This window comes from Myotis daubentonii, chromosome 17 (assembly GCF_963259705.1).
Source record: "Myotis daubentonii chromosome 17, mMyoDau2.1, whole genome shotgun sequence".
Classification (NCBI taxonomy): domain Eukaryota; kingdom Metazoa; phylum Chordata; class Mammalia; order Chiroptera; family Vespertilionidae; genus Myotis; species Myotis daubentonii.
Window position 1 is genome coordinate 42,921,112 of NC_081856.1, and position 26,140 is coordinate 42,947,251.

The 26,140-nt window shown below is 37.5% G+C and overlaps 1 protein-coding gene across 3 annotated transcripts in view; it reads right to left on the reverse strand.

Annotated features, from left to right (window-relative positions):
• Positions 1–26,140, reverse strand: part of VPS13B (vacuolar protein sorting 13 homolog B) — a 626,384-nt gene that overhangs the window by 182,802 nt on the left and 417,442 nt on the right. For all 3 annotated transcript variants that reach the window (XM_059672116.1, XM_059672115.1, XM_059672117.1), the window contains exon 33: positions 13,351–14,038. In XM_059672116.1, the coding sequence (XP_059528099.1) occupies positions 13,351–14,038 (688 nt within the window). The remainder of the gene's footprint in view (positions 1–13,350; positions 14,039–26,140) is intronic.

Below are 26,140 nucleotides of genomic sequence, written 5' to 3' on the forward strand. Positions count from 1 at the left end.
GATAGCTCATCATATCCTGCCACAAGAAACAACTAAAGATAAGATTCAGAAAGTCTAAAGGCCATTTCCGGATGGATCAGGTATTGCTGGCTTTCACAGAGAGGTGCTTCCGATTGTATTCTTCATGCTTGCAGATTACTTTGTTCTTCTTCCCAAAACCTTCATCTTACTTAACTGCTTGGAAGGTCTTCCTCTGAATCTGATTCTTTAGAACTGCTCATTATTATTATTATTTTTAACCCCTAGCAAATATTCAGAGTTGAGTATGTCTTTGCTTAACATTTGAATTAATAAAATATAATGTGACTCATTGTGCCCAACTCAAAACAAAACTTTGAAAATGAACTAGTTTATTTTCTTTGCAATCTTATACTTAACATAAAATTTCATTTTCCACAGATACAGAATAGCTGAATGCTACAGATTTTGTCGGCTTTATTATTAACTCTGCTTTGTTCTACTATGTGGCAGGATAATCCTTTTCCATAACTAAGCTGAAAGTTTACTAAGGTGCCAATGAGAAGACATTTCCCCACAGATTTTAGTGGTAATTTTCTCATTTTAAGTTTGATATAACACTGAATATATAATGAAGTCCAATTACTTTTACACCAGATACTTCTGTTACCTACCATGCAGACAAAAAGTTTTAAATTCTTTTGCCAGGTGAATAAAGAACTTTGAACTCTAAAAAGCCTAGTGCCATAAGAATCTGTTCATTTTGAAAGCTATATGTAGCATTATAATGCAGACTAGAGTGAGCTCTACACCAACATAATTTTCTCCCTCATTTGCCCCTTTCTCACAGTAACTTGATTAGCCACAGGTTTATAAGGAGTTGATACTGTGCCTCTGTCTGCCTTCTCTTGGGCACTTTTGTGTTTAAGAACCTCTCTACGAGTGGATTGGTTAACACGTTAAGTGCCCTGCCTGTTTTGTCTTCCGGACGGAAAGTATAGTGTCAGTCATTTGTGACAGACTGGGTGCTTAATGTGTTAAGGACGGGCAGGAAGAGAGGTTAGCCCAATAGTTATTTTCTCTGACAGTTCCAGGCAAAGTTTCTATTGTGGAAAATGCAAGAAACTGTAGTCACAATAATGGTTTTTGATCCTTGGATTTAATTTTCACATGATACTCTTTTCTTTGACATTTCTGTGAAAAATTGGTGCTAACTTAAGTGTCAAGAAAACAGAATTTTCCTATAGTGGAGAGTTCTTGCAACCTGGTGTTTTTGGAAAAAATCTTATTAATTGAAATTTGGGGGATGAGTCTGAAAAATAAACTTCTGATTAACTGGGTTGTGGTGTGCTTCATTTTAACCATGTTTTCTTCCCCAAGTGAATGGTTTGACATCTTACTCCTGGTATGAGCTTCTTGCTGTATTAAACAGATCTTGCTGCTGCTTGCAATCCTGGGTAACAAAATCTTGCTCAATATTATCAACTACTTTTGGAATTACATCATGCTTTAATTTCCAATCCTATGGATGGTAATGTTAGCATTTCGATGATATGTAATTAAAACTGTTCCCTAAACTACTATCGCAGGTTTACATTTCAGTAGCTTTCTGCTTTGATGTCTTATAGCATTTGAGTTTTCTTTCTGTTAGTAGAGGATAAAAATATCGCAAATTCATCAGAAGCATAAAATTAATGCTTATATGATGCAGCACTGCAGATAGCCTCAAGATTTACCTGTGTCTATTTTATTGGTTCTAGAAAGTCCAGAAGGATCTACTGTGTGTGTGTGTGTGTGTGTGTGTGTGTGTGTGTGTGTGTGTGTGTGTGTAATGACAGACTAAGTTCTTTATAAATTTTGGATATTAAGCCCTTATCAGATGTATCATTGGCAAATATGTTCTCCCATTCAGTGGTTTGTCTTCTCATTTTGTTGATGGTCTCCTGTGCTGTGCAAAAACTTTTTAGTTTGATGCAGTCTCATTTATTTATTTTTAATTTTGTTTCCCTTGCCCAAAAAGATATATAAGGAAAAATATCACTACGAGAAATGTCTGAGATTTTACTGCCTATGCTTTCTTCCAGAATTATTATGGCTCAACACTAAAAAACAAACACACAAAAAAAACAATCCAATTAAAAAATCGACAAAGGACGTGAATAGATACTTCTCCAAAGAGGACATACAAATGGCCAATAGACGTATGAAAAGATGCTCAAAGTCACTAGTCATCAGAGAGATGCAAATTAAAAACACAATAAGATATCACCATCACACCTGTCAGAATGGCTACCATCAATAAATCAACAAACTACTGCTGACCAGGATGTGGAGAAAAGGGAACCCTCATGCACGGTTGGTGGGAATGCAGACTGGTACAGCCACAGTGGAAACCAGGATGCAGTTAGCTCAAAAAATTAAAAATAGAACTGTCTTATGACCCAGAGATTCACCTTCTAGGAATATATGTGAAGAAACCTCAAACAATTACTTGAAAGAATATAAGCACCTGTATGTTTATTGCAGTGTTATTTACAATTGCTGAGATCTGGGAGCAGCCCAAGTATCCATTAGTAAATGAATAGATAAAAAAGCTGTGGTATATTTACACAATGGAATACTAATCAGCCGTAAAATAGAAGGAAATCTTACCTTTTGTGACAACATGGATGGACCTGGGTATTATGCTAAGTGAAATAAGCCAGTCAAGAAAGACAAGTACCATATGATTTTACTTATATGTGGAATTTAATGAACAAAATAAACCAACAAATAAAATAGTTACAGACTCATAGATACAGAGAACAGACTGATAGCGGTCAGAGGGGAGGAGGGGCATGGGTGAAAAGGTGAAGAGGTAAAGGGTTTAAGCAAACCCCCCCAAACAAACAAACAAAAAAAACCCCTCACAGACAGACAATAGTATTGTGCTTGCCAGAGGGAAATGGGGTGGGGGGAGGTAGGAGGACGTAAAGGGCGGATAAGTGATGATGGAAAGAGACATGACTTGAAGTAATGAACATACAATATAATATATTTTTGTACCTCTTAAACCTATATAATTTTACTAACCAATGTCATCTTAATAAATTTAATTAAAAATAAAAAGTGACAGACTATATATTTTATTCACTGTTCTGCAAAGTCTTCAATGGTCTATAATTATGGGTTACAAACATCCTGAAGTCTGCCACAGCTAGTGAGCACAGGCCTGTCCCAGGCTGCCACAGAACCAAAGTGGCATCTATGGCTGCTTAGGAAGGCAGGGTCTCTGTGGCCTGAGGCACAGGGATATCATGTTTATAAAACAGCATTAAGTGACTTCTGATGGACTCTTGAGGGACAACAGGGAAGAGGCTTGTGAAATAGCCTGTCACTGACCCAGGACTTACTGAAATCAGAATTAGTTCATGGAGCTTTCTTACATTTTGATCCAGAGGAGAGTTTATGTCAGTTTATAACAGGATAAAATGGAGGGTAATGAGAACAACATGAACTCTGAAGGCAGACAGACCTGGGTGTAAGTCCTGACCCCTTGAAGTGGGTGAGTTTAACCTGAACACTGCTGAGTTCCAGTTTCTTTGTTTGCAGAATGGGAATAATAAACTAAATTGCAGGGCTGTTGAGAATATTGTACTAGATAATACGTGTAATGTGTCCTATGGGGCATATCATAATAGGAGTCCAATAAACAGTCACTATTTTGTTTCTTAAACTCAAACTCTAAATAAAATAGGAGTGTGTGGTAGGCCTTTCAAGTAGCTACTCTTCCTAGTTTTTGTTTTTGTCTTTTGAGTTTGAAAAAATTTTTAATTACTGATCTAAAATAAGAGAATACAAAAGGTAAAAGATAAAAATCTTTGCTTATTAGTGAAAATTATACCCAATTTTGATCTGAAAAATAGTAAGCATATTTATATTTAATTTTTAAATAACTGAGATTTGAAATACTAGCTAATATACTTACTTCCCTCTAATATTCCTAGCTAGGAGAAATTATAGACTTGACAACGTCCCTGCACTTTGGTTTTGATTAATTACCAAAACTATAGTCTTACCCTCTTTCCCATCCCTTAGAAATATTTGGCCCACATACAGGAAGTAAATACTCTGCCAGGAAGTAAATGATCTGCAAGCCAAAGTAGACTTCTTCCCATATTTTTAAACTAGAAGTTAAGAGACTCCTTTACAAAAGGATCTGGGTATACCAACCTTTATACAAATAGATCAAAATGACACTTTAAAATAATTTATAAAAACACATGGTGAGTGCATGAGGACTGCAATTTCACACCCCTTCTCTCCTTCCTTCTTCCTTCCTTTTTGTTCAGGAAGAGCAAGCAGAGTCCACAGCTAGCCAGAGCAGGTGGTGAGAAAATACTTGACAAGGAATCAGGGTAGAAGGTGAGGTTCACTACTTCCCTCCTTCTCTGCCACTTCATTGACAAGATGATGCTAACCAGCAGGTAATATATGAAATAGCATTTCAATAAATTCTTTTTAATTTGTCTTCTATGCTGTTCTGTGGTGTTCTGATATCTTTCCTATTTGGTTGTTTTATGTTAAATTCAAATGTGGGTTTCAGATGTTTTGCAGGACAACATCTGATTAAATTCAGTACACGTGAATACAGGGTGCTGTCTAGTAAAGAAATGTAATCATATACACCCAAGGAAGATCAACTTAATCCCAACTGTGAGCCTCTTCTCTTCTCTGAGCGAAGTCAGTTCTGTAATATCAAAGCCAAACCTGTGGCTTTAAGTGACTCCTCCCATTTTCATTCATTTTAAGTAAATATTAGTTAAAATGGGTGTCAAAAAGGCCAGGACACTAATCTTTTCCTCATGTCCAAAAGCGAAGGTCTATTAAGCTCTCCCTTCTACTACTACTAATTTCAGAAGTACCAAGTTACTGCTGAAGAAGGTTTCATAGTTCCAAGGCATTGCATAAATATTGTCTCATTTGGAGCTCAGATTAAACTATAAAAAACAGATATTATTATACCCATTTTAGAAATAAGAAAACTAAAACACCAAAAAATTTAGTTATTTGCATAAAAAAGCCAAGAGTATTACAGCCAAGACTAAAAGTAAAAATTACTGATTTTCATCTCAATACCCTTCCCCATACATTAGTTTCCCCCACTGGCTAGGTCATTTATTTTTTTCCAGAGAGGAAGGGAGAGGGAGAGAGAGATGGAAAAATCGACGACGAAAGAGAATCATTGATTAGCTGCCTCCTGCACATCCACCACTGAGAATGGAGCCTATAACATGGGCATGTGCCCTGACCCTGACTGGGAGTGGAACCATGACCTCCTTCCTAGCTCATTGGTTGACACTCAACCACTGAACCATACTGGCTGGGCTGGGTCACTTCTTATTTAACTTTCTCAGCACAATTCTCGTTGAGTGCCTCTCATTTAATAGACCTACTTACTTGCTATTCCTGTCAAAGTAATACTTTCATTTCACATTATAGGTCAGCAAGAAATGTTCCCAGCAGCTAAATTTTCAGAAAAATGTTCAAGTTATGATCATTATGACGGTAAAGTCACAGGTTAATGCTAAGCCTTTCCAGGGACATTAGCAAAACCTTTAATTCTAAAGAGACATGTAACTCAATCCTTCTCTTAAAGTCACAATAACTAAATGAAATCAAGATATGATTTATGAGGTGTAAGAAGCCAGTTTATGATTTTCCAACTGTTGGTTTACTCAAATGTCTTTGGCACATTTTCTGCCGACCTAATTCACAAAAGAGTAAAGAAGTCAATTACTGTAACTGCAATTTTTAAAATTACACAATAGCAATGATTGCACTGAAGTGATATGAATTATTTTTGCTATTAGAACCACTATTTTAAAATTGGATTGAAGATATTAACAATGATGATAAAAGCAACAATAGTAATAGTTACATTCATTGAGCCCTGTGCAACACACTTAGCCACGAGCTATATATACATTATTTAATCTTTCAGCAACTTTAGGAGGTTGCTGTCAGTATTATCCCCATATTAAAGATCAGGAACTGAGGTTTAGAGAAGTTAAATAACTTGCCCATGGTTACACAGCTATAAGTAGCAGAGATGGGATTAGAACCCAGGACTGAATGACTCCAAAGTGAGCTCTAAAAAAAACAAAAACCAAAAAAACCCACAGTGAGCTCGATTCTATTCCATGTTTGCCTCTTAATTGGACCTGAAGTCATAGCTGTAACACTTAGAAAACTCATATTTCTCACTATGATAAATTCTAATCAACTTTAATTTCTGTATTTCAGTTTTGCTGATGCTTGAAAAATTATAATAAGGTAGAGAAGTTGCAAGAGGGCAGAAGCACTGTTTTCAAATCGATTTGTTAGTTCCTAGAACACATTAATAGGTAATAAGATACTGGGCTGACTGACTGTGTACTAAGGAAGCAGAGGGGTTAGTTAAATTCCGCCAGGATGGTTCAATTCCTTCACAATTGACCAGATGGCACAGTCATTTCTTCAAAAACAAACAAAAGCTCTAAACAAACAAGAAGAAAAATGACTTTTTGAGGCTGCCTTGGGCTGCATAGTCAAGATATGAGGCAATTTCCAATCTGGACTCTATTACCTCAAACAAAACAAATACCAATTTTTAAATATTTATAAACACAACTAATACGATTATGTTAAAAACAACTACATACATCTTTATTTAAATGAGAATTGCCAATAACCCAGCTGCTGCACATGAGAGTGCTGGCAGACCTCGCTTCGGGCAGAGGTTGCTCCAGGTGAGGAGGGCAGGGAAACGCCTATTGGCACATTATTTCAATATTTTAAAAAGAAACCTGTTAACTCACAGTTGTATCATCTAACTGAACTAGGTAGAAAACCACTTATGGGTTACTAATATTAATAGCCACAAAAGAAATTCACGTTGATAACTTAGTATTTAATCTGTCATTTTTTAAATCATGGAGAGTAAAACAAAGCTACACACACACACACACACACACACACACACACACACACACACACAGGTATCACTGGTATAATTTAAGATAACTAAATTGTGCAGATTGGGGATTATGCTTTATCACTGAAAATTATAAGCAACTCATCATTCTTATTTTACTTCAGGTTTCTAAAACAGATATAGCTATAAGTATGAACACAGACTATCATCTATTCTGGGTAGCTATTCATAGTAAATTTAGGTTTTTTTAATATATGTATATAAATTGTATATAACACACACATGAGGGACAATGAGTTTCACAGAATTTCCTCTTCTAACTCGATTTTATAATACATGAAAGAATATCCCTAAGGAACACACAGAGAAAACACCACTACCACCCTCTGAGTATTTGGGCATGTTCTTTGTGTAATGGTGACATGGACAGAATCAAGTTAATGCTGACAACTCCCTGAAAGCTGTAATTATTCATTACAATACATTTAACTGATCTGTGCTTATAGATGTAAAGATATTAAAGTATCACTTTTGGGGGGAAATCCTGTATTAAGTTTCTCAGAAAGCCATGTGTTGGTTAATGGACTAGGAAATATTTTTATTATTTTAAATTGCAGGATTTCTGGTGCCAAGCGAAATTGAAATAAGTTCACTGCAGCCTAACTCTCATGCTGCTTACAAGTAAAACCTTGAAAAAAATACAAAAGCAAATACCTGAGAACTCAGAAAAGTAAACAAGAACAATGCAGATTTGGGAAGGGCCTCAAAATCGCAGATATGACCTATATAGTGGTGAGTTTCCCATTTTCTTTTTTTGTTTGTTTTGTTTTGTTAATCCTCACCCAATGATCTTTTTCTCATTGATTTTTTTTTTTTAGAGAGCGTGGAAGAGAGAGAAGGTAGAGCAAGAGGAAGGAGAGAGAGAGAGTGTGAAACATTGATGTGGGAGAGACACATTAATTGGTTACCTCCCGCATGCACCTCAACCAGGGTTGGGGGATCGAACCCAGGTACATGCCCTGGACCAGGAATCAAACACCCGGTCCTTCGGTGTGCCACTGAGTCACCGCCAGGGCCCATTTACTTTTCTTGTGTTTTTCGTCTTTTCTCTTATTACTTTGACTTGAGAGTGAGTCCTAAGTTGTGGTGCATAGTGATGGCAAGAACAGTCAAAATTCCAGGAGAGCTACTTTTCTTTTATTGTTCTCTCCTAATTTTTCCGCAAGGTGGCCCTGTGTGTGGGTGGCCGTGTGTGTGTGTGTGTGTGTGTGTGTGTGTGTGTGTGTGTGTGTGTCTAACAGGTAGGGCAGTGGCTATCATGTGGTGGCAGTGACAAGCATTAGTTTAAAGCATTAGCAGGTGTTATAACTATGTTTCACGAGGTAAAGGTAAACATACTTGGAAATGAATGGAAATATAGTTCTCAGAAAAGAAACAAATGACAAAAAAGAACAAAATGGAAATTTTAGAACTGAGAAATTCAACAGAAATTATCCAATATAAAGAACAGAGATAAAAAGAAAAAAACCAAAGGAGTCTCAGTGATCAGCGGGATAATATAAAATAGTTTAACATTGGAGTCCCAAAAGCAGAGAAATATTGGTGCAGAAAAACATTTAAGGAAATAATAGCCAAAAGGTTCCTAAATTTAATTTGAAAACATATATTTACAGAGTCAAGAGAACCTCAAACAGGATAAATTAAAAAAAAAATCAAGCCCAGACACATCATAATCAAGCTGCAGAAAACCTAAAATAAAGAAAAAAATCTTAAAAGCAGATAGAGAAAATAACATATTACATACATGGAAATAAAATAGGAATTAACATGGATTTCTCTTCAGAAACCACAGAGGATAAAAGACAGTAGAACACACAGTATCTCTGAAGTGCTGAAAGTCATGACAATCCAGAATTCCATTTCCAGCAAAAATACCTTTCAGGAATGAGAGAGAGAAAATAATACACTCTCAGATCATAGAAAACTAAAATAATTCCTTGCCAGAAGGCTTGCTCTCAAAGAAATGCTAAAGGAGGTTCTTAGTGCTGAAGGAAAATATAACAGGAAAACTTTGCATTTGAGAAATGAAGGAAGAGCTCTGTACAAGGAAAAAATAAAATCTCAACTAGTTTTTGCCCTGTCTGGGAGGCTCCGTTGGTTGCAGCTTTGTCCCATACACCAAAAGGTTGTGGGTTCAATTCCTGGCCAGGGCACATGACTAGGTTTCAGGTTTGATCCCTGGTTGAGGCAGGTGCGGGAGGCAACTGATAAACGTTTCTGTCTCACATCTCTGTTTTTCTGTCTCTCTTCTCCTTTCTCTCTCTCTAACATCAATAAAAACGTATGTTCAGGTGAGGATTAAATATACCAGTATATATAAATAAATAAAAAATATACTAGTTTTTCCTGTTTTAGTTCTTTAAAATATGTAATATTATTGAAACAAAGATCAAAATTCATCTGATAGAGTCTTCAATATATGCAGACATAGTCTACATGATAATTAAAATGTAAGTGGCGAAGGATAGGAAATCTATATGGTTGTAAGGCTTCCACATTTTCCTTGAAGCGGTAAAATGTAACCACTAAATAGAATAAAAGATTAGGCATGTTAATTGGAAACTCCAGAGCGACCAGTAAAATATATTACAAAGAAATAAAGCCAAAAAACAGATAAAGTAAATAGAATGCTAAAAATTATTCTGAATTGCAGCCAGAGCTCAATCTAAAAATAATTTAGAAAAAATAATTTGAAGAGCAGTACTATTTCATTCCTCTTTATCCAAGCAGTTTTTCTTACTCCATCATTAGCATACAAATGATACTAAGCTTATCCAAATTGCTTCTCTGGCACAGCCTCCCATGGTCATGAAGTTCCATATTCTGCTAAACTTTAATCATTAATCATAATTAGTATAAAATTATTAAGTCATGTCTAACATACTCAATTGGGGCAATCACTGAGATGCACATATATGTTAAAACTGCTATTGGCTGGCTGCCACTTGAGTTACCTTATGGAAAAGGATTAATTTTAGTATCCAGGGAGAAAGCGCAGTAAGTCCTCCCTTAGTGTCATCTATAGATTCTGTGACTTTAAGAAACACAACATACAATGAAACCAATTTTACAGGTTAATTGATATGAATAAGAGTTAAGTTCCTACAGTATCTCATCAATGTTATAAAAATATGATGTTGAATGAAATGACGTTATTTGAGGACCTGATGCATGAACACTGCAGAAAGACATATGCTATACGCTTTCATTTTTAACTTATGATGACTTTTCTTTGACCATTCTCCGAAAGCTAGTGTCATGGTGATTGATGCCCCTTTTTGTCTTTCCAATTAAGACACTGAAATGCCTCCTTCACTTTAGAATCCAGAAATGGAATAGGTCCCTTCCATTTCCAGCTCCTCCTTCCCAAAATTGTTATTATATTCATTCATATTTTTCTCTTTTTTCTTACCCACATGGGCTGTTTCAGGGCTTCAAAAGAATACTGGACGTGGAACAGTGCTTTCTGTTCAAGAAGGAAAGTGCAACATGAAGTGTTTCTAGATAATGAAATTGATAATGGGGCTTGAGTAATTCATTCAAGTAAGCAATTTAAAATAGAAATTCTCCAGATAAGTTATTTTAAAAAATAAATTCATTAGCATTTAATAAAATGTATTTAAAACACTGAATAAATTAATTAGTGCTCCACTGGAATATCAAAAGAAAATATGCATTTTTAAAAGAAGTCAAAATAAATTTTAATCTGATAGGGTAATGGCTTACACATATCCACTCTGAGGCGAAAGCAGTATACTTTATTTTTAGAAAGGTGAGTGTGGGGAGATGACTTCCAAATTGCTGACTGATCAAACTTTAGAATTGTAATGGGCCTTGTTAATATCTAGAATAGTCATCACATTTTACAGACAAGGAAACAGAAACCCAAAGAAGTGAACTGCCTGGCTAAGATCACTTGCTAGTTAATGGCAGGGCCAATATTATTATTACAGGCTTTTTGCTTCCCAGTTTAGTCAACTTTCTACTATATAATAACAGGTAAGCAGTAGCAGCACACATTCATGAGGACCTACTATTTGCTGGACTTAATGATAAATACTTTCATGAATTATCTTCTTTCAATTTCACGATCACTCTATGAGGTAGGCACACACCTTTGTAAGTGACAGAGTTAGAATCTGAACTCGGGTGTGTCATACTACCAAGAGGAGGTCTACAGTGTAGCCACGTCATGGGCACATTTAACACACACAAGTTCACCAGATAAAACACTTGCATGGTCGGAAGTGGGACACTGGAGGCTGAGAATTGTGATTGTCACCTTTCTCTCCACTCTAGGGATCCAGACAGGCTGTGTGACAAGACTCAGGAGTCCAGCGAATCTTGGCTTTGAATTTTAGCTGTTTATTGCTAGGTTTGTAATCTTGGACAAGTTACTTAGCTTCTCCAAACTTTAGTTTCCTTCTCTGTAAGATGGGAATATAACATTTCCCTTAGAGGTGTGATAAAGACTAAATGAGATCGTGCATGTAGAGCAGCTGGTACAATGCCTGGCACAGAGTACTCAATAAATGCCAGTTCCATTTTTAAGCCATTATATTTTAACTACTTTCTTTCTGATAAATTTCTACAAATTGCTAAATGCATTTTTAAGAAACATGATAATTTAAGTAGATACTAGTACATAACATGTAAGCCTTTTCCCTCCCATGTGTAGTTCCCTATACTGACTCTGGCTCATAACCTTCACTTTAAGCTTCCTCTACTGAAATTGGGGTCCATGCAAGCCTACACACAAAGACTTTTAAAAAACAAAATGTACTTCATTATTTTGAGCTAGGAACTGATTCAAATGTACATCTTTGATATGAGCCCTGATAACTTTGCTGAATCTAGTATAAATATCTCTTTGTAGAGACCAATGAACCACCCACCTATAAAGAGACTACAGCTGAAAGAACTTAAGGAGGGGCTTGGAATGAAGTTTCATTCTCCATATCCTGCACCGAGTTTTGGCCAATGCTAAGCAAGTATCAGGTATACAGGCATAAGTCTCTGAATCACATAACATCAACTACCTCACTCCACGCTCATTCCCGTTCCCCTGAAATGCCTACTATATTGTAGGCCTCAGTAAAGGAGAACAGGTTTGAGGAAGGGAGGCAGTGGTTGCTGGTACATGTTTAACAACTGGCCCTCAGAAAAGGGAAGCTGATTGACAGCATTTGCCAATATCTGTGGCATAAATACTCTCATTATGGCTGACTTAAACTACCAGTGGTTCAACTACTCTGTCTTTCAAAGTACCAAATGTAGCAATTGGCCCTTGCGAGCCAGTGGGAGCCAGAGGCAGCACCAGGCCGTCTGAAAGGTAACCCTAGGTTACTCCGGGCAGCAACTGGCCCGTCACCCTGTCAAAAGCAAGGACTTGCACTGCACTTGCAAGGGCTCCTTTGACCTTACTTCCTTGGGCTGAATCCTGATCCTCACACCTGTCAGCATGGTTCTCCTAATGCCAAGCATGAACCACCAGACTGGACGAACTCTTCAAATGCCCACTGCTGGCCTCCATCTTCCAGATGGAACCGCCTAACAGCAATAAAATGCCTGAGTCAGACCTGAGCTTGCTAGGGTCCTCTTCCAATACCACGTTTTAGGTGACTCAGCCACCTTCTCCAGTCTTTCTGGCCAAATAGCTAACTCTACATTGTTATTTAAGCCCTTGTTACTTAACAGCCAGTATGTCTTCAATCTAAATCACTGATCACTTGCCTAATCTCAACCAACAGGTGTCAGAAGTTCAATAAAATTATAATAATATATTAGAATGCTTTCTGGTTATAAGAAAGGTATGGATGGGGCAACAAGAGCCAGTTGGCCAACACCACTAATACATGAGTTTTGTATTTGTATACAAATCTTTAAATCATCTGAGTTTAAAAATAAACCTTCTCTAATGCATTTATTATTATGCTGATATAGCAAGATGATTAGATCAAAACAATAAATGCCATTTTCTAAGGTTCTTTTTTTACCTGGATAGCTGCATTTACATGGAAAGCTCACCTACAGGCCATTACTATGAAAAAAACCAAACAACCCTTTGCTACCCAATCACTGGAAATTGTCAAGCATTTCTATAGCCCAGAAAGAAACCTGTTTCATTTAGCTTCTGGAAAAAAAAGAAGAAGAAAAAAAGAATATTCAGAGGCACAGTAAGGACATGAGGGTTTACACCTTGACACATTTCAAACACTTACTTAAACATAATTCAGCTGTAGGACATGAACTTTCCAAATTACATATTCTGTAAAGAAGTCTTGTCTGGACTGCCAGCTGATCAATCTTGAAAGTGGGAATAAAACTTAATATATAATAGCAGTTTCTATCACTCCAGTAAAGTTGAAGGCTCTTACCTGTACATTTGTAATCAGAGGCTACCCCTTTAAGCACAGCATCAAAAATGGTCATTTCCACTCGCTGCTTCCGGTGGTGACAACTCAGAAGCAAAGATGGCTGGGAGACAATGACGTGTAAAAGGGGTTCTAGCTGCAAATTGCTGGCCCCTCTTCGTCCCGGCTGCCGAACGATAGTTACACCGAGTGCCTGTCTCGCAGATGACCTTGTGGTTGCATGAAGACTTTCAAGAGAGATGGCCCCTATTTTTTTCCCCGAGGGAAACGGCACACTGCTGCTTAAGAGATCTTCTGCTGTGACTGTGGAAATACATGCCTCACTGGATTTAGTAACATCTGAATCATCTTCTGGGAGATTTAATGAGCTCTTGCCTGGTTTTTCATTATCCTTCTGTTCTTGAGATTTCGATTTGGGTAAGGCCGTGCAGGAATATGTCATTAGTGAGATCCTACTTGCAGTAATAAATATGTCAAAGGGGATGAAATTTAGGTTTTTTACAATGGATGACTGGTGCGAGGGACGGGCAATGCGGTGCTGACTGGTACCACTGTGTTGCTCTATTTGCACTATTCTGATTTTAACACTGTCACTGCCAATGCCGCTGTCCTGGGCACCACTGCACCGAGATGAGGTGTCAGCCACGCTCCCATCAAATGTATCCATTTTTTTCTGTTCTTGCTTAGAGATCTGTAAGGAAAAACATGAAAACATTTTCAGCTGGTTACATTCCAAGTGTTATTACATAAAGGATGTTATAGAAACATGTTTAGAAAATGGTAGTCTAGTGTAACTTATAATAATCATAAAAACAAACGAGGAGCCCATTCAAAAAATTTTTCATATTAAAATGCCAAGGAACTATGTGAGAAAAAGCATCAAATTTGCATTTCTAACATTAAAATACACTTTTGAGTGTCTGACTTTCTTTCTTTGGACTAAAAAAAAGTAGTATATATAAAACATGCCTCTTTAAAGAATTAGTATTCTTTACAGTGATTTCCCAAGTAATAGAATAAACTGTTTCCAAATCGTGATTACTGTTGGTTGAAATTACACGTTAGGTAATAGTTTACACTGTTTACCCTTGTCATTATAAAACTGATTTATAGGTTTCTGGATAGTAAGAAAGATAGGGAAAAATTATGAAAGACAAAGAAAAGTAAACTAAGATAAATGTATGCCATTCAAAATGTTTATTTTGCTCTACAATATGACTTGAAACAGTGTAAATGTAAGTGATCAAATAAAGTTTAAGCAATTAAAGCCTTTGAAGGTGGATTTTTCTTGGTGCACAAAAGACTACTCATCCCCAGAGCCTTCCATCAAGGACACGCTCTGAGGAGAACAGAACCACCTGGCGGTGGCAGCAGTGATGGCCACCCTGGCAGCACAGCTCCAAGACCTTGCCTTTGGTTCTTTGTTCCACTTTCTTCGGGATCCCAACCATCAATCTGCTATATGCTGTTTGGAAGCTAGATGTTTCACTTTCTTTTCCATCGAAGTAACCATGGAAAATCCGAGGAAAACCCCAATCCTCCCAACCCCCATCATATCACCAAACAAAACCAATGGTAACACTTTAGTGCGTTTCCTCCCAGTTTTTTGCCTACCTGTGCAAAGGTTCCTCTCACCCCTTTATGGTTGACATTATACTGCAGAGACAACTTTTGTTACCCAATGTTATTCCAAGCTAATATACTCTTCCTAAATGCCACTTTGAAAGGCTGCACAATATTTCATTTTGTGTTAGAAACAAGTTATTCAACCATTCCCACATAATCAGACATTCAAGTGTTCAATTTTTGACAACAAACATCTCTGACAAACATTGAATACTATTTCCTCAGGACAGGCTCCTAGAAGTAGAATTGCTAGGTAAATAAAATGGTAAGAAAAGTTTAAGGTTGTAGAATATTGCCAACACCATTCTAATTTAACATTACTACTGGTAATGGAAAAAATTTCCCCAAAGTACTGGGTATTGCTTATCTTTCTTTTAACAGGCTCTTCCTTAATGGTATTCATAAATATAATACCATTTTTCCACATGCTAAAAATTATTATAAGTTGCTTGTGAAAATGTTAAAGGGTTGTTAAGTCAAGACAACAATGTCAGAGTCATTAAATTTTTTCAAATAATATTTCTTGTTTATTGATTTTAAAATTGAGGGAGATACAGATTATTGTTAGAAAAATCCAGCATGAGCTATTTGAAACAAAAACAATTTCCCCCTGTTCTTTGAAGAGACGAGTTTGTTTAAACCACTCTATCGATGCCTTGCTGTTCCCAGGTTGGGAGTGGCCCTTCTGAGATGGCTGTAGCTGGCACACATTTAATATTCATCAATACGCTTAACAAACGACACTTGTCTGAGAATTGTTCTCTCCTTCTTGGTGATTTTACTTTACTTATGCTTCTTTTTAAGGATGTATTTGCTCTTAAAATGTTTTGTTGTGGCAGTATCAGATCCTATTAAACCAATTTATAGGCTCTGGAGTCACAGACGTGGGGTCAAGTCCAACACTTTCTAATTGTATGAGTTCAGACATATTACAAACTTCTCTAAGGCTACATAACCTTATCTGTAAAACAGGGATAAAAAAAATCCTATCTCAAAGGGTTAGTCTGATGATTCAGAGAGCTGGTGTAGCTAACGAGGTCAGTCACAGTGCCTGGCACATAGTAAATACCCCCAAATGGGCAGCTGTTATGGTTCTGACTCTTTACCAGATGGAGGACTGCTAAATGGACTGGGACATATAATTTCACTTCTGGCCATCACTAAGGAGCTGGTGCAGTGCTGGGCACACTGATGAGAGGATCCATAAATGTTTGATGATATGTGAGTTTCTGATAAAATATTAAATTATTAAATATTAATGAGAAAAACTGCACTGCAGATTATAAATGAATGTTAATATGTAAATACTAGAGGCCCAGTGTATGACATTAGTCACTGGGTTGGGGGGGGGAAGGTTGGGGGTCCCTCATCCCGGCCTGCACCCTCTCGCAGGCCGGGACCCTCGGGGAGATGTCAAGTCCTTAGCACTGCCATGAAGGCAGGAGAGGCTCCCACTGCCACCGCTGTGGTCACCAGCCGTGAGCCCAGCTTCTGGCTTAGCAGCACTCCGCCTGTGGGAGCACACTGACCACCAGGGGGCAGTTCCTGCGTTGAGTGTCTGCCCCCTGGTGGTCAGTGTGCATCATAGAGACTGGTCATTCTGCAGTTCGGTTGATTTGCATATTAGCCTTTTAATATATATATATAACTCTAATATGCAAATAGACCGAATGGCAGAACTGAACCGGTCGCTATGACGTGCCCTGACCACCAGGGGGCACACGCGGAACATGGTGGGCATTGGCAGTAGGCGGCAGAACATGGAACATGGTGGGTGTTGGCTGCAGAGGGATGGTGGAGCAGGTAAGCAGGGGCGCCAGACCAAGCCGGGATGCCAGTTGCTGTCATTGGGGCGAGCCTCTGGTGGTTACTGAAAATTCTCTGCTGTTGTGCACCATGGTCCTGCCTGGCGCTTGCACCTGCTGCTGGCGTCAGCCCCGCTCATACCTGCTGTTGGCTCCCGGCACCGGCTCCGATTGCTGGGTGCTGTCAGCAGGTGCGAGTGGTGGCTGCTGGCCCTGACTCCCCGCTCCGGGCTTCTCCACCTTTCCCTGCTTCTGAGGGGCTATCTGGGCAGAAGCTGCTGCTCGCACCCGCTGCAGGTGCTGGCCCCAATTGCTCTGCACTATCAGTGGGTGTGGTTCCGTCAATGCGTGGGAGCAGAGGCAGCAGCAGTGGGGACCGGGGGCCATGGCGGGGGCGCAGAGGATGGGCCAAGACCCGCCCCTGGGCCCACCGCAGCCTCGCGACCCACAGTTCCTTTCAAGGTGCATGAATTCGTGCACTGGGTCCCTAGTTTAGGATATGTGGGAACAGCTTTCTCCATGTACTGTACTCTTTAAGGTCTTTCCAGACATATTCATGGGCTCTTTCCTGACCTGCATCCTCCACCTTGTGGGCTGATTGCACTTCAAGCAACCATCCCAGCCTCAGCTGGGTCCTCACCTTCATACAAGACATTAGTACCCAACTGCCAGAGTTGCTGCAGCGTTAAATGAGTTAATGTACTGAACGCAAGTAGTAGGCACTCAATAAAGGCTATGTGAAAAAAGGAGTCCCTTGCTTTGCGAAGACTTCTTTAACCCTTCCAGATGATGCCAGTCTCTCCAGCTTCTATGCTTTTAGCACACACTGATATTGTCACAGAACTTTGTACACTGTGTTTTGTCTCAGAGAGCTTGAATAATTAAAGGTAAAAGTAAAATACCACTGAGCTCTGGCCAGTGTGGCTTGGTGGGTTGAAGCATGGTCTCATACACCAAAAGGTTGCAGTTTCAAGTTCGATCCCTGGTTGGAGTGTGTACAAGAGGCACAATGGATGTTTCTCTTTCAAATTGATGTTTCTCTCTCTCAATCAATCTCTCTCTCTCTCATCAAGAAAAATATATCCTTAGGTGAGGATTGGAAAAATACTACTCTGTACATTATTTGCTAAGTGTTGTTAGCAAATTACAAATATTTTCATCACTAAGTATTACAACTCTTTAAAGAGGGTACTGTGATCCCCATTTTCCAGCTGAGGAAACTGAGGCTTAAGAAATTATAGTTCCAAGGGCAGATATCTAGGGGGCAATGGATAAGAAGGAAACGCATTAGTATTCCTAGCACACACCATACTGCCTGTCACATAGTAGAGCTTAATAATTGTGGTGTGCTGACTGAATACCTGAATAAACATAATTTAAAAATTTAATAAAGTAAAAATTAAGGCAATTATCAAAATGATAGCTTAATTTTAAATCTTTCAGTTATCCCTAATATAAAAATTTAGAATACATCTACAAATCGATTGCCAACTAGGAAGTCTCAAATAATAGGTGAAAAAATAAGATAGTGAAGTGCATAAGTAGTTTATGATGTATCGCCCATGTTCTGAGGCATTACAAACCAAATATCTGTATACAGCATAACTGAAATATTTCTTTAGGTTAAATTCTAAGGCAAAATCAAATAAGAACTCAACTACTTTTATTCTCTCTATCAAAAAAGGCAACCGTAGTTTACTACATGAGACTATTAAGTACTTTCTATGCACAGAGTATATTTTCTTATTATTTACAGATTTTATTTAAAATCCAGTCTCTCCTTCTTTAAAGTAAAGGAGTTCCCTATCAGTGGTAACATGGAGACAAAACCAACCACCTGCAGGTGAAGATAAAACGTTTAGTGTCCAACCCTATTACATATTGACCTGCCACATTAGACTCTGGTGAATGTCAAGTGGCCCAAGCCTGAAATTTAAAGCCAGCAGGGGCAGGATGGCAGCTATTGGCTCGGGTCACACGGCTACTGAACAGAAGTCAGATGGTGACCAATTCTCGTCACTGCTGAGCAGAATGGAACTTGAACCAATGACCTGAGATGAAAGACTCCGATTCTTATAGGGAAAAAAAGGTACCAATTTCCCGGTACTAGAGAACCAAATTCTTAAAACTGGGTTAAAAGTCAAGATTTTGTCCATTTTTCTAAGCCTCCACACTATTGGTAGACCTGAAATAAGAAAGATGGTGATTTCTGAGACATTTACAAATCCACTGGATTGTTACCGGTCTACTGTACACGTACCTATTATATTGAAGAGTACCTGGGCTGCTACTGAGAAAAGTTTTACAATTAATTTTTTGTGCTATGCCCTAAACCTGGGCATCAATTTACTATTCCTTTGTGGAAAAAGAAAAGTTCACAATGCAATAATTCTGAAAATAACTTTTGCTTTATTATTGTCCAAGGGGACTAATAATTTAAGTTGTCAAAAATAGCAAACTGGATTGCTGTTAGTGGATGCAGCAGACACACGTATCTCTGGGTAGTGTTGTTACATCAGCTCTCCCACTCTTTACCTAACTCATTTAAAATGAACAATAAAAGTTTTCTTTAATTAGCTACTGGTGTGCATTAACATGATCATGATTTAACCATAAAAACCAACTGTACATTACTCTGGTCCCCTCTTCCATATGTTTTGAATTATTCTGTTTGAAAATGTACTTTGTGTCCCTTTTAAAAGTTCGACCTTCTGCTTTCAGAGAATTAAATGCATATTACTGTAGTGAAGAAGATAATGTTTCAGACCTCCAGGCATATATTAAACACACTGGCAGCACTTGAGACAAAATGCTTTACTTATTAGATACTTCCTATTCTAAACAGTGTCATCAAAGGCTAAAAACAAAATCCATATAAAAGCTGCACAATGCTTCCACACAGAACCTGTGCCAAAATCCCTGTACTTTCCAACTAATGAGGAAAGGATGTGTACTCTTAACATATGAATGTAAGATTTTCCAAGCATTCACTTTAGGAAACTGGCTATTGATTCCATATGCGTTATGTTAAATGAAACTGTATTGGTAAAATAACCTTTAAGATATCTGGCAAGATAACTATAATTAAACAATATTCAAAAGACTAAAACAAAAGGGAATTTGGTTCCACAATGGCTAATTAAAATAAAATGAAAAAACACAGCATGTCATCTCTCAAGATAAATTGTTATTGTTCAAGAACTATTTAAATACTGTTAAAATATACTTTTAGATAAAATCTGAAAGAGCTGGAAAAATATTTGTGGCTTAAAAATGGATAGTTTGGTGAAGAAAAAAGTATAGGACTCCGAAATTTTATGCGGAGATAACAGCTTTAAAGCCTTGAGCACAACCAGATGGTACTTAAATCGCAGGAATTCTACAGTTTCACTATCAATGGGTTTCAATATGAGAAGGTTTTCAATAGCTAGGAAAACATGTCAAGTTGATAGTTTACTTCTTAGATCATTTCAGCGCATTTTCCCATCCTTTCCCAGTGTATAGGGTACAGATACGAGCCACCTTGGGAAAGGTGCTGAAAGGTGTCCTAGTAGCTGGAGCACTGGAGCGAGTTCCTCCTTTTAATGTATTGCGATGGGCAAGTTTATTAGCTCGCCCTGGAGTCCAGGAAGAGCCACAGTATCTTAGGAGTGCTGGTGAAACCACACTTGAATATGTGACAGGATCAAAGAATGCATAAAACTAATTACAAATCATTTCTCCAGTAGCATTTTGGAGTGGAGAAATATAAGCTTGATGGATTGAAACTTCTTGTTTGGCCATATTGACCTTTTTATGAGCACAGTCAAAAGTCAGCCTCATTAATAAAAATGCTACAAATAAATGGATATTTAAAGAAAAATATGCAGAAACCAACCACTTGAGAATTAAAAGGACTAAAATAAATATAATTTTTGTTTTGATGGCTGACAAGAGAGGGTAATTCAGAATCTATTTCAATATATTAAGTCACATTATTTTTAAAACATTTCTTTGTCTTTTTAAGGAAACCTTAACTATACACCAAACATAAACATATCAACATATTTTTACCTTCTTGTCATAATTATGGTTATACAACAGCAACACTGAAGTAATATTTCCAACATGCAATAGTTATACTTTAATCTTATCAAAATATCTTGTACCAATCATGAGCGTATTTAAACATCTTATAAATTATGAAAAAGTCAAGTGTGAAACCACAAGATCAAAGTGACAATCACATCTGTGTGTCACTGTGACATTTATTCTAATTTTACTGCCCTTGCTAAAATGTAGTAGTGTTTTTAAAGAAATAAAATTTTGTCTACCTTACAAAACCAAATACAATAAAAAAATGGGTGCAGTATATCAATGGTTTTACATACTAAAATTACAAAGAAAAATTTTTACAAACTTGAAAAAGTATGTGCCTCGCTGTTTAAACATTTGCGAGCATACTCTTCTAGCTTATCTCTTAGAAATTTGGTTTTCGGTATAGGATGGGGTAGTGCTACTGAGAGAGGCTGTGTTATGCTTTTAACACAGACAGTCTACACTGGAAGCTTGAGGTAAATAGCAAATTGCTGTAACAATCGGGACTAATTTCAACTTGATCAATGAATTTAATCAAGCAAGCAAACAATAAAAGTATATTTTAAGTCTTGGATTTTCAGTGTTGTCAGCATTACTATTCATAAAATTTTATCATTTTATACCATTGCAAATCAGGGAGGTGCTGAGTAAAGTTTATCTAAGCACATTAAATTAAATAAAAATTATAAAGAATAAATTGACTTTGATTTGCAGTATCTCCTTCAGTGTAACCAATTCACCTTATTTTTCACTTAAAAATAAACTTAAGCAGTCTATGCATGTCGGTACTACAGATATGGAGTGCTAGAAAACAAGGGCTTTTTATATTTTACTTCTCTAAGCCAAATGTTATACAAGATCCCACATAATATAATTGTTCCCAGTCGGAAGGCAAAAAAAGTTTTCACAATACTGCAGTAATTATGCAAAAGAGCAGAACTAATGATACCCATCACGGCTTAACAGATAGAATGGTAAAGAACACTAGTTTTAAGTTTTCCCTTTCATGAAGTTACTTTCCGGCTCTTTGAAGTAACAGTCTGAGGCCACTACTGCCTGCTAAGTATCAATTCAAATATTCACATTTCCAGACCAGTGCTAACTGCAATAAAAGCAGCATGGAGATGGTTCGGGCAAGGGTGTGTTTTATCGTAGTCTGTGTTGGGTCTATTGTTCTAATTTAGGTTGAAAATTATGAAAAGGCACCAGTGCTGGTGTTAAACTGTCTATAATACCTAGATCATTATCAGTGTCTGTTTCAATATGATAAACCCAACAACAAAGAGTGTATACGCACCAACCTACACACACGAGGAAGTTCAAATCCTATTTATTGCGACTTTATCTGCAGCATTGCCCTTTAGACTTTTGTCTATTTGTTCTTTTACACATACATGGTATGTGATTTCACAGCATAAGCTTATTTTCAGGGGCTTCTAAATTTATGAGGAAAAAAAATCAATTCCAGGCGAAACTTTGTATACAAGGTCTTAACCCAGAAAAAGTTCTCCTTCTCCCTCCCGCTCTTTTTCTCTGTATAAAATTGGAATAGGTTGGTCATTTTTGTTCAAGGAGACTAGAGCTAATTGATTTATCCTAACTTCCAAGTCTGTTTGACTTGTTTGCTTTTTGTAATGGATTCTGTTTCTTTTTTTGTTTTTGTGTTTTTTATAAAACTTCACACATTCTGGGAACTTTGGGATCTTAATCAAAACCAATGGCTCTACATGAGAAAAGACAACTTGCTTTGAAATGGCCATGATGTTAATTCTTAAAAAGTGGCTACCGTGTGTACAAGGTAACTACTCTTCATACTGATGAAATCCAAAGTTCATTCCGCTGATGTCAATGTGGAAACCATTTTGTCCCATGGCTGCTTAAAGATTTTCAATAGGATTAAATCAGCTGCAAGTCCTCATTATATCAGCGTTTACAATTGTGTCTGAGTCGGAGTCTGTTTCTCATAGAGTTTTACTCAGGGACTGACTTAGACTGGCTCCTTAGGGCTAGTCTGATTTTACTAGAAACAACTGTATCACATCAGCCACTCTCATAAACTTGCCGTAAGATTGAATCAGCCCTGACCCTGAAGAGATGAAAGTTTATCGAGTCTACGCATTCTCTGTAAGTCACAGAGAAGTGCATTCCGTTTCTGCAGCAATGCAGAAGAATATGCTCATTAACGATTCCAGGGGGCCTTTGCCTCGAAACTATGACCCTGATTTTCTGATAAGAAAATTAAAGTTGAACTTGGATAAATTTCTATCAATAAAAATTCATACAAATCCCTATTTGATTATTTTATCTTTCAAATTACATATCCTCCTTTAAAGAAACTGTAGGGTTTATGGACATAAAGCAGGAGTATGCTTTTAAAATGAGTTTTCTCCTAATATTCAATAATAATAAAAATGGTTTAAGTATATCCATAATTAACTTTATCCAGTAGTTAGTTTCCTTGGCCACATAGTTATTTAACAAAAATATTGAGCTAATATTATTTTATGCTCTATTTACTAAGTATAAACAAATCTGTTCAAATAACTGTAGATTCTCTACCAGGCAAACCTGAATCTCAGTATTTTCTACTATGCATCTGATTTTACTGAAGTTCATCAAGACATGAGTAATTTATAGAATAGAGTAATTTACAAACCTTTATATGTATATGTGTGTGTATATACATATATATAAATTTATTTTTATTTTTGAAAACATGTTCCCCTTTTGTCCCTCACTGAGCCCCTCCACCCCACTCCTCCCCCTCCCTAGGCCTTCACAGCTCTATTGTCTGCGTCCATGGGTTACACATTTATGCAAGTAAGTTCTTTGGTTAATCTCTTCCTGCCCTCACCCCCTTCTCTCCGAGATTCATCCATCTGTTCCATGCTTCTATGTCTCTGGACCCATTTTGTTCGTCAGTTTATTTTGTTCATTAGATGCCACATATGAGATCATGTAACACTTGTCTTTTTCTGACTGGCTCATTTCGCTTAACATAATACTCTCCAGGTCCCTCCATGTTGTCTTAAAGGGGAAGAAATCCTTCTCTTTTACAGCTGCATAGTATTCCATTGTGTAAATGTACCACAGCTTTCTAATCCATCCATCTACTGTTGGGCACTAGGGCTGTTTCCAGATCTTAGCTATTGTAAATTGCACTGCTATGAACAAACGGGTGCATATATTCTTCCTGACTGGTGTTTTAGGCTTCTTAGGATATATTCATAGAAGTGGAATCACTAGGTCAAATGGCAGTTTCATTTTTAATTTTTTGAGGAAACTCCATACTGTTTTCCATAGTAGTTGTACCAGTTTGGCTACCTTTAACTTCATAATGGCCGATCAAATAAAGCCAAACTCAACTTAACCTATATAATAACTATCTGTTACATGTTATCAATACCTTAATGATGCAATGGACTTGAAATGCAAATGGTCAAGATGTCAAAGAGAAACACTTGTTTGCGCCCTGTAAACAATTCTTCTTTTCCATTAGAAGGACTTTGTTGTTCTTTGCTACTGCACAAAACTGCTTTGATTCTATCAATCTCTCACTTCAATTCTTAGAAATGTGCAGTATTCTTTAAATCAGGTAAATGTTTGTAACAATAGCCCCAGTTGGCTAGCCCTACAACATCAGTACATTTTCATACGCTGATATGTCCCAAGTAATTCCTGCTGCTCTAAGAATGTAACTTTCTGTATATTAATGAAGGTAATCCAACCTACACTTTAAGGATATTTTTAGTCTTGTCGGAATCTTGAAAAAAAGATTCAAAGTCAGAAAGAAAATGTAGCTTACCACTTCCCAAATATCAAGCATCATCTCTAAAACATTAAAACAGTAACCAAGTATGGACACACCTGAGAACTCTTTCTCAAAAAGCCATGAATTAGAAAATAAATTTTAACCATAGCTGGTATGTGCTTACTAGATGACCTTATCAGAATGCCTCTTGTTATTGCTAAATTTTAGATCACATTCACAACAGTATTACCAAATTAGCACCATTAAAGTTCTTAGCCTTTAACACTTACCTCTCTCCAAACGAGTTAAAGTTGTTTTTTCAAATCCTCACCCAAGGACACACTTTTTTATTGATTTTGGAGAGAGAGGAAGGGAGAAAGGGAAGGAGAAGGTAAAGGGGGGAGAGAGAGAGAGAAGAGAGAAGAGAGAAGAGAGAAGAGAGAAGAGAGAAGAGAGAAGAGAGGAGAGAGGAGAGAGGAGAGAGGAGAGGAGGAGAAGAGGAGAGAGGAGAGAGGAGAGAGGAGAGAGGAGAGAGGAGAGAGGAGAGAGGAGAGAGGAGAGAGGAGAGAGGAAGAGAGAAGAGAGAAGAGAGAAGAGAGAAGAAGAGAGAGAGAGAAGAGAGAAGAGAGAAGAGAAAGAGAGAAGAGAGGAAGAGAGGGAGAGAGGAGAGAGGAGAGAGAGAGAGAGAGAGAGAGGAGAGAGAAGAGAGGAGAGAGAAGAGGAGAGAGAGGAGAGGAGAGGAGAGGAGAGGAGAGAGGAGGAGAGAGAGAGAGAGAGAGAGAGAAGAGAGAGAGGAGAGAGAAGAGAGAGAAGAGAGAGAAGAGAGAGAAGAGAGAGAGAGAGAGAGAGAAGAGAGAAGAGAGAAGAGAAATATAGATCTGCTGCCTCCATATGCACTCCAACTGGGGATCAAACCTGTACCCTAGATATGTACCCTAAACAGGAATCAACCTTTTGGTATATGGTGTATGGGATGATGCTCCAACCAACTGAGCTACCCAGCCAGGGCTAAAATTTCTATTTTTAAATGATGTTATTATTTTTCCTTTTATTGAATTTATTGGGGTGACATAGGTTGATAAAATCATATATGTTTCAGGAGTACAATTCTACAACACATCATCTGTCCACTGTACTATGTACTCACTACCCCAAATGAAATCTCCTCCTATCACCAGTTATTCCTCCTTTACACTCCCCTACTTCCCCTCATCCCTTTATTTTTAAGGTAACATTCAGTCAAGTATGGTTAATGTGCAGACTTTAGCTACAATAATTTTACTGGGATAAAATATTTATGGAGCTTCTTGAAAAAAGAGCCATTGCCAAAACTACTGAGCAAAATGTGATATAAAATTTTATTTCACATCCTTCATTCAACAAACTCTTATTGAGCATCTACAGGCATAACTCAAAGATATTATGGTTTAGTTCCAGATCACTAGAGTAAAGCAAATATCACATTAAGGGGAGTACATGATTTTTTTTTTTGTATTCTAGTGCATATAAAAGTTATGTTTGCATTTTAAGTGTG